The sequence below is a fragment of the Apteryx rowi genome, unplaced genomic scaffold (assembly GCF_003343035.1).
Source record: "Apteryx rowi isolate R43461 unplaced genomic scaffold, aptRow1 scaffold_107, whole genome shotgun sequence".
NCBI lineage: Eukaryota > Metazoa > Chordata > Aves > Apterygiformes > Apterygidae > Apteryx > Apteryx rowi.
This window is the reverse complement of record NW_020447275.1, coordinates 2,150,124-2,164,805: the sequence shown is the minus strand read 5'-3', so window position 1 is coordinate 2,164,805 and position 14,682 is coordinate 2,150,124. Positions and strand designations below refer to the sequence as shown.

At 35.6% G+C, this 14,682-nt stretch overlaps 1 protein-coding gene across 1 annotated transcript; it reads left to right on the top strand.

Moving 5' to 3' along the window:
* The first annotated feature begins 2,156 nt into the window (after positions 1–2,156).
* On the top strand, positions 2,157–13,687 carry LOC112968449 (vitamin D 25-hydroxylase). Its single transcript, XM_026070726.1, has 5 exons — positions 2,157–2,256; positions 2,353–2,550; positions 4,014–4,646; positions 7,573–7,902; positions 9,129–13,687. Exons 1-5 carry the CDS (start codon positions 2,157–2,159, stop codon positions 9,302–9,304), a joined length of 1,437 nt encoding a protein of 478 aa, XP_025926511.1. The 3' UTR covers positions 9,305–13,687.
* The last annotated feature ends 995 nt before the right edge of the window (positions 13,688–14,682 follow it).

The following is a 14,682-nucleotide window of genomic DNA, read 5'->3' as shown; positions in this document are numbered from 1 at the left end:
CCGCGGGCCGGGCGCCCTCTTGGGCACGGCCCTGCGCCGCGCCGGCCTCCTGCTGCCCGCGGCGGCGGCGGCTCCCAGAGAGGCCGCGAAGGCGCAGACGAACAGACACACCAGCACGGCCCCCGGCAACGGGGAGGCGCCTGGACGAGGCAGCATTTTCACTGAGAACACGTTGTTTTAAAAACAAAGTGCTGTAAGGGGGACACCTGCGCTATTTATTTACATGTTTATCTCTGAGAACGGATTTTTTCAGTTTTTTCCTTTTCGTACTTTCTCATACATCGGACTTTTTCCCTTACAGTTACTTTTGGTCTCCCCTAGAGAAAAGACTTAAGCAGTTTTGCTATCTGTGAACCTTCCCGAAGTATCTTCCAAATTCCTCAGTCAGCTTCGGGCGACAGCTATATCCTGCAAGTTTCATGAAAGCTGAACCCGAACTCGCTCCCCTAGCAGGAGAAAGGCAGGCAGGCCTCAGCATTTGTAAGTGTGTGCGTGTACACACGCTTTTTGGCAGCAGCTGGCGAGCCAGCCCCTGTGTGCCAGCCAGCCATGAGCATGGCAGTACGCCTCCGGCTTATTTATAACGCCCGCAGTGTTTTACGTGGAAGGATTCTCACGGGGGGTCCGTGAAAGAGTGAGCTTCGTGTCCAGCAAACAACTCGCGGTTTGTCAAGAAAACCATGTCTTTCAAACTGTTAGAGTCACTTAACTTTAACACCTAACAAGCAAAAAGAGTGTTGATAGAACATAAATCTTTCAAAAAGTTTTGTCAAGATCATTTATGAAAGCTACAAAAGAAAGAGTAATCTCAGTCTTGTCATGAACGGAAAGCAAAGTGTATGACTTAAAAGCATGCTAAATGGGAGAAATAAAAGGATAGGATTATCTTAACCTCAACCATTCTGTGATTCTGTGATCTTTTAATTCCTTTCCTTTTCTTCTGGCAATAGAAAAAAGTAAAAAGTGTTTCAAGCAAAATATTAGGATGAATAGTATGGAAATAGGGAGAAAAATATATCATCAAATAAATTAAGCTTTTCTACTTGCCTGGAGTGCTGTGAGCAGTTCTGTCCATCTCCTGTCAGAAAGGATCCTGCAGAGTTTCAGGAAACTTGAAGAAGGCCAATCTGGATATTGGGGGCTCTGGAAAAATACAACAGAGAGATTTTTAAAAATAGTATTGTATAGTGTAGGAAGAAAGATTAAAAAGTTCTATCAAAGTATACAAAAATCACAAATAGTCTGGAGAAATATATCAGGAGTTTCTTCTTGTCACATAAAAAAGGAATAGAACAATGATAATAGTGGAAAAAAATCAAACTTGCTAAAAGGAAATAGTTTTCACAGAATGCATAATTAGACTAAAATTTTTTACTTCTTCATATAGTGGAGGTAAACAGTTCTGAGAACAAGGAAAAAAATGTAGATTTGTATAGGTAAAAATATCAGCATTATAATGTTAAAAAAAGTATGAAAAGGGATATAGATTTCAACCTTCAGAGTTTAGGCTAATTTTTAATTTTTAGAACTTAGGATGAGATTTTCCTGTTGTTTATCCTGTATGTGCCTTCTGCAGGACTTATTGCATCTTCCTCCAAAGCACCTAATGCAACCCACTTCTGAAAACAGGAGGTGAGACTAGCGGGGCTACGCCAGCCTCTGCTGGCTCTCACCACGGCTCTCGTATCTGTCTTCTGATGATTCTGTCCAGTTTCAGAGACCAAAGGGACTAGATGGAGCTTGTTTTCCCGACTGACAGCACTTCTGCGTCTGCCATTACTACGTGACATTTTGGAAGGCTTCATGATATGAACATGTGGCTTCAGTCAGGCTGCCCTTAACCAAATGAAGCCACTGGAATTTACGTTTACTAAGGAAGGGAGGAGGAGCAGATATGGCAGCGAAACTTTCCTTCCTCCTGGGGAGATGGTCCCAGCAAATTAGAAAAGTTGACAATTAAAGTATTTTATTTCTAGTTCTTCTTTAAAAAAACTATGTAGCATATCTATTAATGTTAGGGGGAAAATACATTTTTCTGATATATGTGCATTGTGGTAACAAATCACATTTTTTCTTAGCGACTATCTGAAAGCCTCCCCATTCCTTACTTTGGAGAGCGGGCCACTGTAGTTGCATTGCAAAGCACAGAATGTAGCATGGGCTCATTTACTGCATCTTTTGACAGATTTGACAAATTATCTCACAACAAACTCTACGATGCCACAGTTAGATTACTAGTGGAACCTCTAGTAATCTGTATGCTGTACTGAAGTTTATTCAAGTCTACAGTTTGCACTGATGTTTAGTGTTGTTCCACCTTTTTGTTACTTGTTTTCATTATGTGGTCTTGAGATTTACTTGTAATAACATTTTACAACCTTTATTATTTGTTTTCTTTCCCCTCAAAGATTTTCAGTCTTGATCTTGGAGGTATATCTGCTATTGTACTGAATGGCTTTGATGCAGTAAAAGAATGCCTTGTCCATCAAAGTGAAATTTTTGCAGATAGACCATCTCTTCCTTTGTTTAAGAAGCTGACAAACATGGGAGGTAAGTGCTACTGTCTTAAACATAGAAATGTATTTTTTGCCCCATAGATGGGTTTATGATCACATGAAACATTTGCTTTAGGTATTTTCTCTACTTCCTTATGTCCTTGCATAAAATACTTGATGCTTCTTTGAAGATATTAAAGATTCCTTTCAATTCTGGAAAGAATTGTCACACTTGGACTGTGGTCCATAGCAAGAGATGCGTAATTCTTTGCCTCCAAATTTTTCCCCCCATAAATTAGTGACAGTTGATGGGCCACTTTGTTCCTGGTGATCAACTAACTTTGAAGCATCTGTTAGTTATCTTTTGGCTATGATCAATGAAAGCATCTTCTGAAATAGCTACATTTATCACCTCTTACTAGAATTCTTCCAATTGTTCAGTGTAAACTTTGAGTAACATTTTCTTTTGCATCTAGTCTTGCCTTCTGTGTAGATTTAGTCCTCATGAGCTGCAGATTTGCTTTCTGTAGCCTTCTTATTAAAAACATCTGTATTAGATGGGCCTTTAACATCCAAAATCATTTGGATGAGGAATTTCAGGAATTGGAGGAATTTCAGAGCTTACAATCAAACTAAATTTCTGTGGTTCAATAGTTCACTATTTTTCCATGGTGATTTTTGCTCTTTGTTTTCTACCTTTTATGCTTGGAGCTGTAGCATCTCTGTCACACTATCCGTTTTACTTTGTGCTATAAAGCTTTCACCTGAAACCCAAAAGTTGCAGCTGTCTCCAGTTTGGAATGCATATTGTAACAGCTTTCCTTGGGATGTTCAATATTCATTTATTTACTTTTCTTAAACTGCTTAATTAATTTAACTACTTTTAACCTAGACTAATTTTTGAATTCAAGTTTAATAGGAAAGGTCATTTTATATTACAGAAAGATTTCGTTTCTTAACTTGTGTTTATCAGATGTATTACTTTGAGTAGTTGCTGAGTAAGAACAGTGAAGAAAGGGAAACATGGGCTTCAGCACACAATAGCAGCCACAGTATACACTTTGTGCCCTAGGAGGCTTGGGCTGCGATTGCTAAAATGCTTTCATTTCTTTACGGATACGCAGTACTCTCGATGTACCTGCTGATGTTACAGTCAGGCTGCATGTTGCTGTGTGGAAGTATCCTTAGCAACAGTTCCATCTTAGATCCAATTTTCCTATATATGAAGCGAGTCCAAATTGATCTGATATGTCTTCACACAAAGGTACAAAATCTATTACCCTACTATTAGGATAGGTTAGGCAAATGTATGTCAGGAGTAGTATAAGTAAACCTAATCCAGCTTTGAGACAGCGAGATCATTTGTATAGTCAATCACTTAGTGGTTCTTCCAGTCATCATGCTGTCATTTGTAATTCATAATAATTTACCTTTAGAGTGGACTGATACTTTAAAGTTTTATTACCTTATGGGAGGAAAAATAGTTGCATAAAATACTGTGTCAAAATATTTTTTCAGGCTTACTGAACAGTAAATATGGCAGAGGATGGACAGAACATCGCAAATTAGCCGTAAATACCTTTCGAATTTTTGGATATGGTCAAAGGTCCTTTGAACACAAAATTTCAGAAGAATCTATGTTTTTTCTTGATGCCATTGATACATACAAAGGCAAACCATTTGATCTCAAGAACTTGATAACAAATGCTGTTTCAAATATTACTAACTTGATTATTTTCGGAGAACGTTTTACGTATGAAGATGCTGAATTTCAGCACATGATTGGGATTTTTAGTGAAAATGTTGAATTAGCTGCTAGTGCTTCTGTATTTTTATATAATGCTTTTCCTTGGATTGGTATCTTGCCATTTGGGAAACACCAGCAGCTGTTTAAAAATGCAGCAGAAGTCTATGACTTTCTTCAAGAGCTTATTGAACGTGTCTCTGAAAATAGAAGGCCTCGGTCACCTCGACATTTTGTAGATGCATATTTAGATGAGATGGATTGCAATGCAAATGATCCAGAATCTACATATTCAACAGAAAACTTAATTTTCTCTGTTGGAGAACTCATCATAGCTGGGACAGAAACCACAACAAATGTTTTAAGATGGGCAGTGTTACTTATGGCTCTATATCCAAACATTCAAGGTAAGGTTTTTGACATTTTGAGGAACTGATACGCTTTCCTATTGCAATTTTAAAATGCTTTTTCAAAGTAGTAATTTGAAGTGCTATCCATAATCCTAACCAAAAAGAAAGGTTTGTATATATTACTCCATTAGATCTTTTTCTAAATGTATTATGGGCATATGTGAAAAGCTTATTTTATTTGCAGATGAAGGAGATATTAAGTATAAGGATAATATTTTAGTATATTGTTTTGGGAATAAATTTTTATGGAGTTTTAACAATTTTTTAAAATAAAGAATTTATCTTAAAATATGTAAGTTTAGTGGTACAATGCATAATATTGGTTGGCAGATGCGCTAAATCATCAGCAAAAATTATGTAAATCAAGTTTTGGCTAAGTGTTTGGGTACAATTTCTTTTTATCCTTAAGAGCCTCACTTCAAAATAGACTTAGACATATTTTTATACTTTTGGAAAATAGCATTTAAAAATAAAAAGATGTTAGAGTCATTCTGAAGTGAGGTAGCCATATGGATGTTTGAATGCCAGCCCAGACATTTTGTGCAAAAATTTGGAATTTAGAGGTAAACAGTCATGCTTCTTGTTTCACTGCCCACACTTCGCTTTTCCTGTCAAAACCTTACCAGTGCTTAGTTCAACTAACTTCAGTCTCTGAAGAAAAAGCAGACTAAATGACACAAACTTTAAGACCTGGAAAGCTACTGTTTATACTTTAACCAAATAATATTGCTCTAACATCAATTTCATCATCTGTAGAATGGGAATTACAACACTACCCATGGCTATAAAGCTCTTGAGATCTGAAGTGCTGCATGGGAACCAGATATTATATGTGACTGATTACATTTTCTTCTTATGGTAATGAGTGCATGACTTTGTGCCTTCTAATTTCCTCAGTTAGAAAAATTTTTAATTTAAAATGGATGGGCAATAATTCTTTTTAAATTAAAGGTCAAATTTTGTATTAACACTTTTAGTTAAATACAGCTTTAAATACAGCTTTACATATGTTAAGACCTGACACACTATAAACAATATAAATCATTGGGATTAAATTAAAAAATTGATGCCGAAGGTTTTTTTTAATCACTATTATTATTTTAAGTCTCATGTTCACCAAACTGGTTCAAATACTGGTTAAAATATCTGGCTAAGCAAGTAGAACCAAAGTTTGCTCAAATATCTTCTGACAGCCCTAACTTCTCACGTATGTTCTTATTTCATCCTTTCTAGTTAGGTAATTCATTCATTCAATACAAGGAAACTGATTAGAGATTAAAAATAGGAAAACTTTTTTCATCTGGCCCAGGAGTAAAAGCAAGGTCTGACAGGATTTTAAATGACGGGATTTGAAGTGTTAGTTCTAGAAATCTTGAAGGACATATGAAAGAAGTACCTAGCTTCTGTTCACTAACTACAACCGATAATTTTTTGTGGAAGCTTAAAACTGCTTTTGCTGTTTTTAACCAGTCAGCACATTTAAGATGGTTTACAACAAATGGATTTAAAAAAAATTTAATGCTTCTGAGTTTCACCAATTCATCTATATGCTTAGCACAATATAATAAGCTATCAAAAAAGAAAAATTTAATATAATAAAATGAAAAAATTAGAATCTGATTACTTAAGCTTTAGGATGCATATATACATGCTCCATATTTTTATTAACAAGGAGGTGCATTAAGTGCCATAATTAGTCAAAAGGGTATATTTATTCTTTACATATATATAAGAAGCTTAAATACAAAAAAGTTCACTTAAATCAAAGTCTCTGACCTTCTGATCTAAATCATTCTGTCCTGCTTCACAAACAACATCCAGATCTTAAAACAAGAACATCCTTACTCTTTTTCCATTAAGATCTGACCAAGACAGTATTTTTCAATGGAGATCAAGAAAACTTTGTAGTTTTTCCTCTTAAACATTAGCCAGTTTCATAGAGATCCACTCACCTAAAATCATCTTCTGATCTCAGATTTTGCAACATCATGAATTCCTAAATCAGGATTCAAAATCAGTTCATCTGGGTAAAAATAAAAATTACCAATGTTTCATTTATTTAGACTTTCTCCATCTAAGTATTACAATATACACTCATACATGACTAGATTACAAAACAGACTTTCACTAAGCTGCTTCTTGTCTCTTTATTCTGATGTGAAATATGTTAACTTCAGATTAAAGAACCTGGTGATTCTTCTATAATTTTTCTGTGATTGCCCAGCTTTTCATTACTGAACCCACAGGAAGTGTAAAAATCCAACTTTATATTAATTAGGGGCTGTTTGACAGTTTCAGCAAACAAAGTAACAGAAAAAAAGAAAGAGGTTTGAATCCATATGAGATTATTTAAATACCCTGTGAAATTATTTTTAAAAAAAGCTTAAAGAATAATTTAATTTGTTCCTTTACAGTTAAAATTTAGACTCTAACTACTGCTGTCCCTCTTACTCTCACTTTATTGTTACCAGATATTTCAGTTTAAGAATGTATGATTTTATGCTGTAAAATTCTAAAGAATCATGGCAGAATTAAACAAGGGAAAGTTTAAGTGGCTTATTTCAGAATTATCTATGTCCACTTACGTATTTGGTGTACTTTGTCTTTGCAGTCTCATGCTTGTTCTCTTAGTTTTGAAGAGCTCCAGAAATAAAAATATACTGAGCGAAGAAAAGTATATTAAGGCATCATATTGAAAATAATTACTTTTGAAATGAAGATTACTGGTGTATATGCTAGTAGGAATTCCTAGTAGCAGGATAAGGAAAACAGACTCTGAATTTAAGAGCTTATAAGGTATTATATTGTTGTATAAGATATTTCATGTTTCAGTATTCTTTTAAAAGCATATATTTTATATCCTTTAATTTTTTATTTAAACTATTACACCATAAACAGGTGGGTTTTTTCCTTTTCCTAACAGGACAAGTTCAAAAAGAAATCGATTTAATCATCGGCCCAAACAAAATGCCTGCTTTAGAAGAGAAATGCAAAATGCCATACACTGAGGCAGTTCTGCATGAAGTTCTAAGATTCTGTAATATAGTTCCACTAGGTATTTTTCATGCAACTTCTAAAGATACTATTGTGCATGGTTATTCTGTTCCTGAAGGGACTACAGTCATTACAAACCTCTACTCTGTTCATTTTGATGAAAAATACTGGAGCAACCCAGAAGTGTTTTTTCCGGAGAGGTTTTTGGACAGCAGTGGGCAGTTTATCAAGAAAGATGCATTTGTTCCTTTTTCACTAGGTAAAAGTGATTCCTTCCATTACTCTTTTTCAGAAATCTAGAAATGTGCAACATATAAGCAATGGCAATAAATCAGGAATGGACATCATGATATAGAATATCCACAGTTCTGATGAAATAGCTATTTTAAAATTATATTCAATATAAAGCTTAATATCTTTTATATAGATGAGCATTTTGTTATATAAAGTAATAAAAAAGACAGTACTATCTCTTTATCTGAGGGTTTTATACATTTCATATTATTGTGGTAAATAAGTGATATTTGTTTTGCAATTAACGTGCATAGTCCTTTGCTGCTGAAGTTATGTACAGGTGATTTACACAATCAGCTTTCAAATTTCAGCACTCAGATCAGCACCAGAAATTGCAGATATTATTCAGAACTAGCTTGGGAGTCAGTATATAGCACTGCCTTGTCTTGAGGAAGTATTCTGATGGTCCTAAATCATCTTTATGGATCTGTCTTTTGATGTCTATAAGGTAGGGGAATTTCACATATTTTTAGCTACCTAAAAATTAGGTTTTGGGCTACCTCTGCAGTCAGTGAAAAAACATAGCCTTGTCTACAGGATGACTTAGTTTACCTATCGGGATACTCTTTCTCCAAAAATTTTAAGAAGAGCCAAAACAATTCCCTTAGATGAGATGCACAGTTTCTAAGTGGCCCAAGTTAGATGTGATAAATTCCATGTATTTTATTAAGCTACTTTTTACCTTATCTGTTCCAGATTTTGTTATCCATTCATCTGTTTCTTCCACAAACACCTTTACCCCTTGCAACTAGTCATGCATGATATGGGAACTAACATTTCAAGGCATTATCCAGAGCTGTTTCATATCTTTCTACTTACTATTATGTCAAGTAATAGTGATTGGCAGCAGGTGTAATTAAGAGAATAGTAGGAGACAGAGGCTGAAATTCAGTATCATTTGTTTAAAACATTTTCTGTCTAGAGTGGCACTTCAAGGCAGGATAAAATGGCTAATGGCTTATCTAAATACATTTGACAGGATTAGCTTCAATAGCATTCGTGTAGTGAAAACTACAAATTTTCTAAAACGCACTTGCCATAAATTGCCATCTATCCTTTCTTACAGAACACCAACATCAAATTCAGAGTTCCTCCTAGAACACAGAAATGACTATTTTCATTCATAATATGAGTGAAAATGTAATTAAATAATTTTAAAACCATCTTTCCAAAAACTTTTTTCCAATCCAGGAAGAAGACACTGTCTTGGAGAACAACTAGCCCGAATGGAAATGTTTTTGTTTTTCACTTCATTACTTCAACGATTTCACCTGCGTTTTCCTCATAGTTTGATTCCAGATGTAAAACCAAGATTAGGTATGACATTACAACCACAGCCATACCTCATCTGTGCTGAAAGACGGTGAAGATGAGGGTCTAGATTGTGAGGTGGTGTAAAATGTTCAAAGTTGCAGCCACGGAGGATCCACATTGCCTTCTATTTTTAGATGTTTTCTTGTCAGAAGAGCAAGAATTCTAAGGACTTGCAGATAAATTCTGTCTATTTGTGCATAAGTTTGATTTCTGTTTATTTGATTTTCACAAAAACCAAAACAAAACACACTTCAACCAAAAATGTAAAACATGTCCTGTGTTTAAAGTTGATGTTTTCACTCCATCAATCTATTTTGAATCTAACTTCTGATTTTGGTTTTAAAGATGTAATTATTTAGGAAGCCATTTTTACTTTGGAAGCATATTTTTATAAATAGGGAGAATATGGCTCAAAATTTTTATACTTTGACTAACCTGTGAAAATCCCACATAAATTATTCCAGCTAAGCTGTTCATTACATCCATTAAATATACATAGCTAAAAAGGTTTTAAAGATATCTATTTAAATTTCTGTAATTAAGAATTATCTAACTATATCTTTTCCAGCCTTGACAAATGATTTGTCAATTCAAGCATTTTAATCCTTCCTCTTCCTTGCCCCATCTTCCCAGTTGGTCTTCATTTTCTTTCATTTTTCTTTCCCAGTTGGTCATTTTCATTTTCACCAGAAACTCTGAATATGGTATGCCAGTCCCTACTGTGTGGAGAGAAGTGGGACCTCAGAACAAGGTTCAGAACAAAACCCACACTGAGCAAGCAGTTACTTAAGGACAGGGCCAAATATCAGGCCTTGCTGTTTACACAGCTTATGCTTAGACTTGGAGCTGCAAAGCAAAAAATCTCCAACCACTCTGGACCTGGACCCTTTTTCTGAGGGCAGGAATGTGACATTTTCTGCTGACCTGGCAGTTTCAGCTGACACTGAGCAGAAACATTTCCTTTGTTTTGAAACAGCAAAAGAGAAGGTTCAAATGAAGCTAACACCATCCCACTTAGTAACAGCCTAACAACAGAACAACGCTGCAGGTCCCGTTTAAATTACTTTGTCTGCTGGCAGTCACTCACATGTCCCACGGAGTCTCTCAACGGCCTGTTTCTGGCTGCTCTGAAGAAGGTATGCTGGCTACTCCTCTTGCTGAAGAACTGCCTTCCAGTGAAGAACAGACAAGATTCAAAAAGGAGAGGGAGGGTGCGGCTGCGATAGCTGTGCGTTGGCCACTCCGTTAGAAGCTGTGAATGAAGCACTCCTAAGAGCGTGGCAGACAGTGGTGCGTAGGAGTGAGACAGCTGCTGAGGTTCTCGGTGCTGTCAGGACTGTGACTCTGCTGGATATCTGCATAAGCAGATGTTGGGGTCTTGCAGAATATTAATATAAAAAGTGTGGAATCTGCAGAAGTTAGGTGCCTTCAGCATGCACTTCCCATATCCCACCTTCTACTCTTAGATTAGACAGCCAGTACTTTGTAAGTAAGGTTTGCCACCTGGGTAACAAGAACTCGAGGATATCCTTTAGTTAAGACATGTTTGAAATAAATCTCTATTAAAGGGAAGGAAAAAAAAAAGAGAAAAAGCCAAGAACCTGTTCTTGTAGGGCTATGCACAGAACACACCTGACTAGTGATAATTCCATTTTGCTGATGTATATTGAGATATAACTCTTCTCAATCTTTAATTCATTTAATGAGAACTATATTGATTATATGTCATTCTGGTTTCTAAATCAAAATGCCTTATAAAAGCCTTAGAATATCAATCCAAACTTGTACCATTATATGCCAACTTACAGTCTCATTAAGCAATCAAATACACTTGACAAACTGTCTTTTCTATAAGCCTTTATCAACCTGACTTATATTATACAAGTTTCATTCTGTATCAATTTTCCTCATTATTTTTCCTCAGATGAGACTGACATAGAATTATCCTAATGATCCAATTTAGCCATTTAAAATATTGACATATTAGCTTTTTCCAGTCCTCTGGAATTTCTCCATCATATCAGGATTAGTAATAACATCAGTAGCCTAGAGACCTCATCAGCCAGCCAGCTCTTCAGAATTCCCTGGTGAAAGTTTTCTAGATCTGAAATATCTGGTATAATTGGCTGCTATTTAACATCCTTTTGTGATTAAAGTATTGTGTGATAGAAATTCACTGGTTGGATTTTTGCCCAAATGCAGAACAAGTATGCATTGAATAGTTCATCTCAGCATTTTTGCTGGCGTTACTGCATTCTAAAAATTTCTGAGATTCCCATTAAGGAATGGATGGCTGTCATTGAAAGGGGTTTGTGTTGTATTTTTGTTTGTTATTTTCATAATATGCTTAAATGTTTGTATGCTTTAAGAACTCCTTATCTTTCTACTCTGCTGACCATAGATTTTGTTTGTCACTTTTATTCTACTGTTAATTTGCTGTATTTCATAGCTCACTGTTTAAATTCATTACTATTCTATTTTTCCCTCTTATTTGTTATATATAGCATAGCTACTTACATTTCCCTGCAAAGCCAGATTGGTTTATTAATCAGTATAGCTTTTTCTTGTCATAGCATTTAAAGATGAAAAAAACCATTATTTAATGTAGTTAATCCCTGCATCAAGGTAATATTGTTCCCATTTGCAGGAGTATTTCCAATTTGGCTTTAAAGATCCTAATGTGTTGGACTAAGACAATACATCCAGATACTGATGGAAAGATTTCTTTAATTGAAATTAAGTTGTAACCTCCCATTTTTTTCTAGTAATGCCATGTATTGGGCTCATGGTTTCACAATTTTCCTAAATTCCTCCCCCAGCATTTAGAGACTTCTAATTTTTGCAGTTAGCTCTTTGAATTCATGTTGATAATTTAGAACTGGAAGCACTGTTTCCAGGTACAGCCACCTCAGAACCAAAAAGAAGAAACTTTCACATACCTTCTCTGTAACTCTGCTAATGTACCCGAATGTAGGAAAGGGCTTTTTTGCTGTCAGTTTAGCTAGAAATGTGTATTCAGTTCACCTTTGCTGCTCTCAACCTGTGTTAATCCATGGCTCCATGGCAATCTTTCTTTTTTTCCAGCTTGTTTACTTCAGCTTCTTTCTGTTGCTGTAAGATTACAATAATCTTTGTGCTATTTTTCTGTCTTGTTCAGCGTTTGTAAATGCAGACTAGATTCTGCAGTCTGCTCACACGAATATGAATTTTAGGATTAAGACCTGAATTTATATTCTTTACTTAGTCATATCTTTTAATTTGTCCTTGAGTTATAACTAGTTGTCTTTTCTGAGGGCAATCACAGACATTGTTAGCTGGAGAGTTCATACACAAAACTCACCATTCCATTAGTTTATTCCCTTCTATATCCCATTCCAAGGTCTCCACAGCCAACTATAGTGTAGTACCAGTAGGCAGATTATGAGCTGCTGTAACACAGCTAGCTAGTTTATGTGAAGCACTGTTCAGTTTTATTTCATTCTTTTCCTACTTAATGCTATATAAATGTATAATCACTTTGGGAAATTATGTGAGGTTTTAGTACTGATAGATATGTAGCTCCCTGTTAGTTTATTTTCTGTGCATTCCCCCATTTGGTTTACTGTTTCTCCTGCATCCATTTTTTCCATCTTGGTTACAGTTTTGTACAACTGCCTTAAACTAGACACTCCAGAAGTGGTCCTGCTCTTTTGTGCCATTTCTGTCCATAAGAAAGGATGTTTTCTGCCCTGTTTCTCAGGCTCAAAGCCTGAAAAATTACCTATACCCAATCCCAGGTTTAAGGCCTAGGGCAAAACACCTTGCTATCTGCCAGGAGATTCCTAATTGGTGCAAGAACTGCAGCCAGTACCAAATTATCTCAGTCCTCCTCTTCAAAACTCTATCCTTAAACTTAAGTGTTGGGTTAACAACCTTGGCCAAGGAAGTCAGCCTTCCCCAAAACTGAAAAGGGAACTGAAAAAGAACTAGAACCCCATCATGGTCAACACTTAAAGAATGCCCAAGAAATTCTAACTCTCCATTTCCTGAACTTCCATTAGTTTCTGTGATATTGGTGAATATAAGCTTACTGTGAACCTAATACATTCAGGAAGGTTCATGAATGTATGTCTTCAAAAATTAACTATACAGACTGAGATTTCATAAAAGTTCGAGAAACATTACTGTTTCTCTGAAAATAAATCATTTGAATTCATTCTGATTGAGTCTTCATATGTATCCAGAATATGTAATGACAGAATGACCTAGGGAATCATAATAATGCTTATTTGTTAGTTTGCCAGTACACACTACAAATAGTTCAGCTAACTCAGGCCGTATGCCAAGACATATCTACATAGCTTTTCAGTGAACAATCTTTCAAGTCTTAGTTCTCAATTTCTCTTAATAAGGGAATGATGAAAGAGAAACAGGGGAAGGGGAGAACATTATAGCTGCTTATTATAATTAAGCATCTATTTTAACTCATGTGAGCAATGTTTTAACTGGGAGCTAACAACTGTCCAGAGGTTCAGTCATATAATCTGGAAAATGAAAGTTAATTAAAACAGAAAAAATGTAAATAGAGAAGAATATAGCAGATTGAAAGCAACTAGCCAATATTTTCTAATTTTCACAACTATTTACAAATCATTCTGAAGCATAAGTGGTTTATCTGGAAAAATAATTACTGTTTTTTGGATGACATTTCTGAATTGAATCAACAGAATTTTTCAAACTAAGTACCAACTGAGCCACTGGTAAAAATCACTGTATCTATAGCAGCTAAAGTTCTATTTTGGATTGCAATTTAGAAAGAGTCTGCTTATTTCACTCTTAAAGTTAATATAGAATTATGGTAATTTTTAAATCTATACAGAATCAGGGATGGAAAGGAGCAAAATTTGCTCCTTTTTTAGGTCAGTAGTGACTTATAAGCTAGAAATCAGACTGGAAGATGTTATCTCCTTAGTCCATGGATTGAGTAACATTGCAGGAAACAAACTGGACCTGCAAGACAAATTTTCTTTTAACCAGAAAGTGCCTAATAGAGTTCTTTCTGCTGTGCAGGTATGTCATTGTATTATGGGTAAAGAGAAATGCTGTATCCAGGAGCCCTAGAAATTTTTTAAGAGAACAAAATGAATATATTTTCTGTAGATACAAAATATTTTAGGTCATGCAGGACCAGGATCTGGCATTAGCAGAAGGACCTTGCTTAAATGCCTCTGGAGCTCCATGGCAATGCCTTCTTTAGCCTGCTGGTCACTGGCAAATAGCTGGTAAATCATTGATTTTGTTGTTGAGAATAGCTGCCAAGAACAGGAACAGAAATATCTCCCCTATGTAATTTCTGTGGATGCTGAGAAAACAGGCATGTCATACTAAATAATGCGCTACTGGCAAGTCCAAACCTCTGAAGTTATTCACCATGCCAAGGACAAACTAGGAA

What these genes read in the sequence shown, in the direction of transcription:
- LOC112968449 (XM_026070726.1), top strand. Translation starts at nt 2,157, where the DNA reads ATGGGCTCATTTACTGCATCTTTTGACAGATTTGACAAATTATCTCAC. An exon ending in GAAGCTGACAAACATGGGAG is followed by an intron (nt 2,551 to 4,013) that starts GTAAGTGCTACT and finishes ATATTTTTTCAG; the next exon opens with GCTTACTGAACAGTAAATAT. An exon ending in TCTATATCCAAACATTCAAG is followed by an intron (nt 4,647 to 7,572) that starts GTAAGGTTTTTG and finishes TTTTCCTAACAG; the next exon opens with GACAAGTTCAAAAAGAAATC.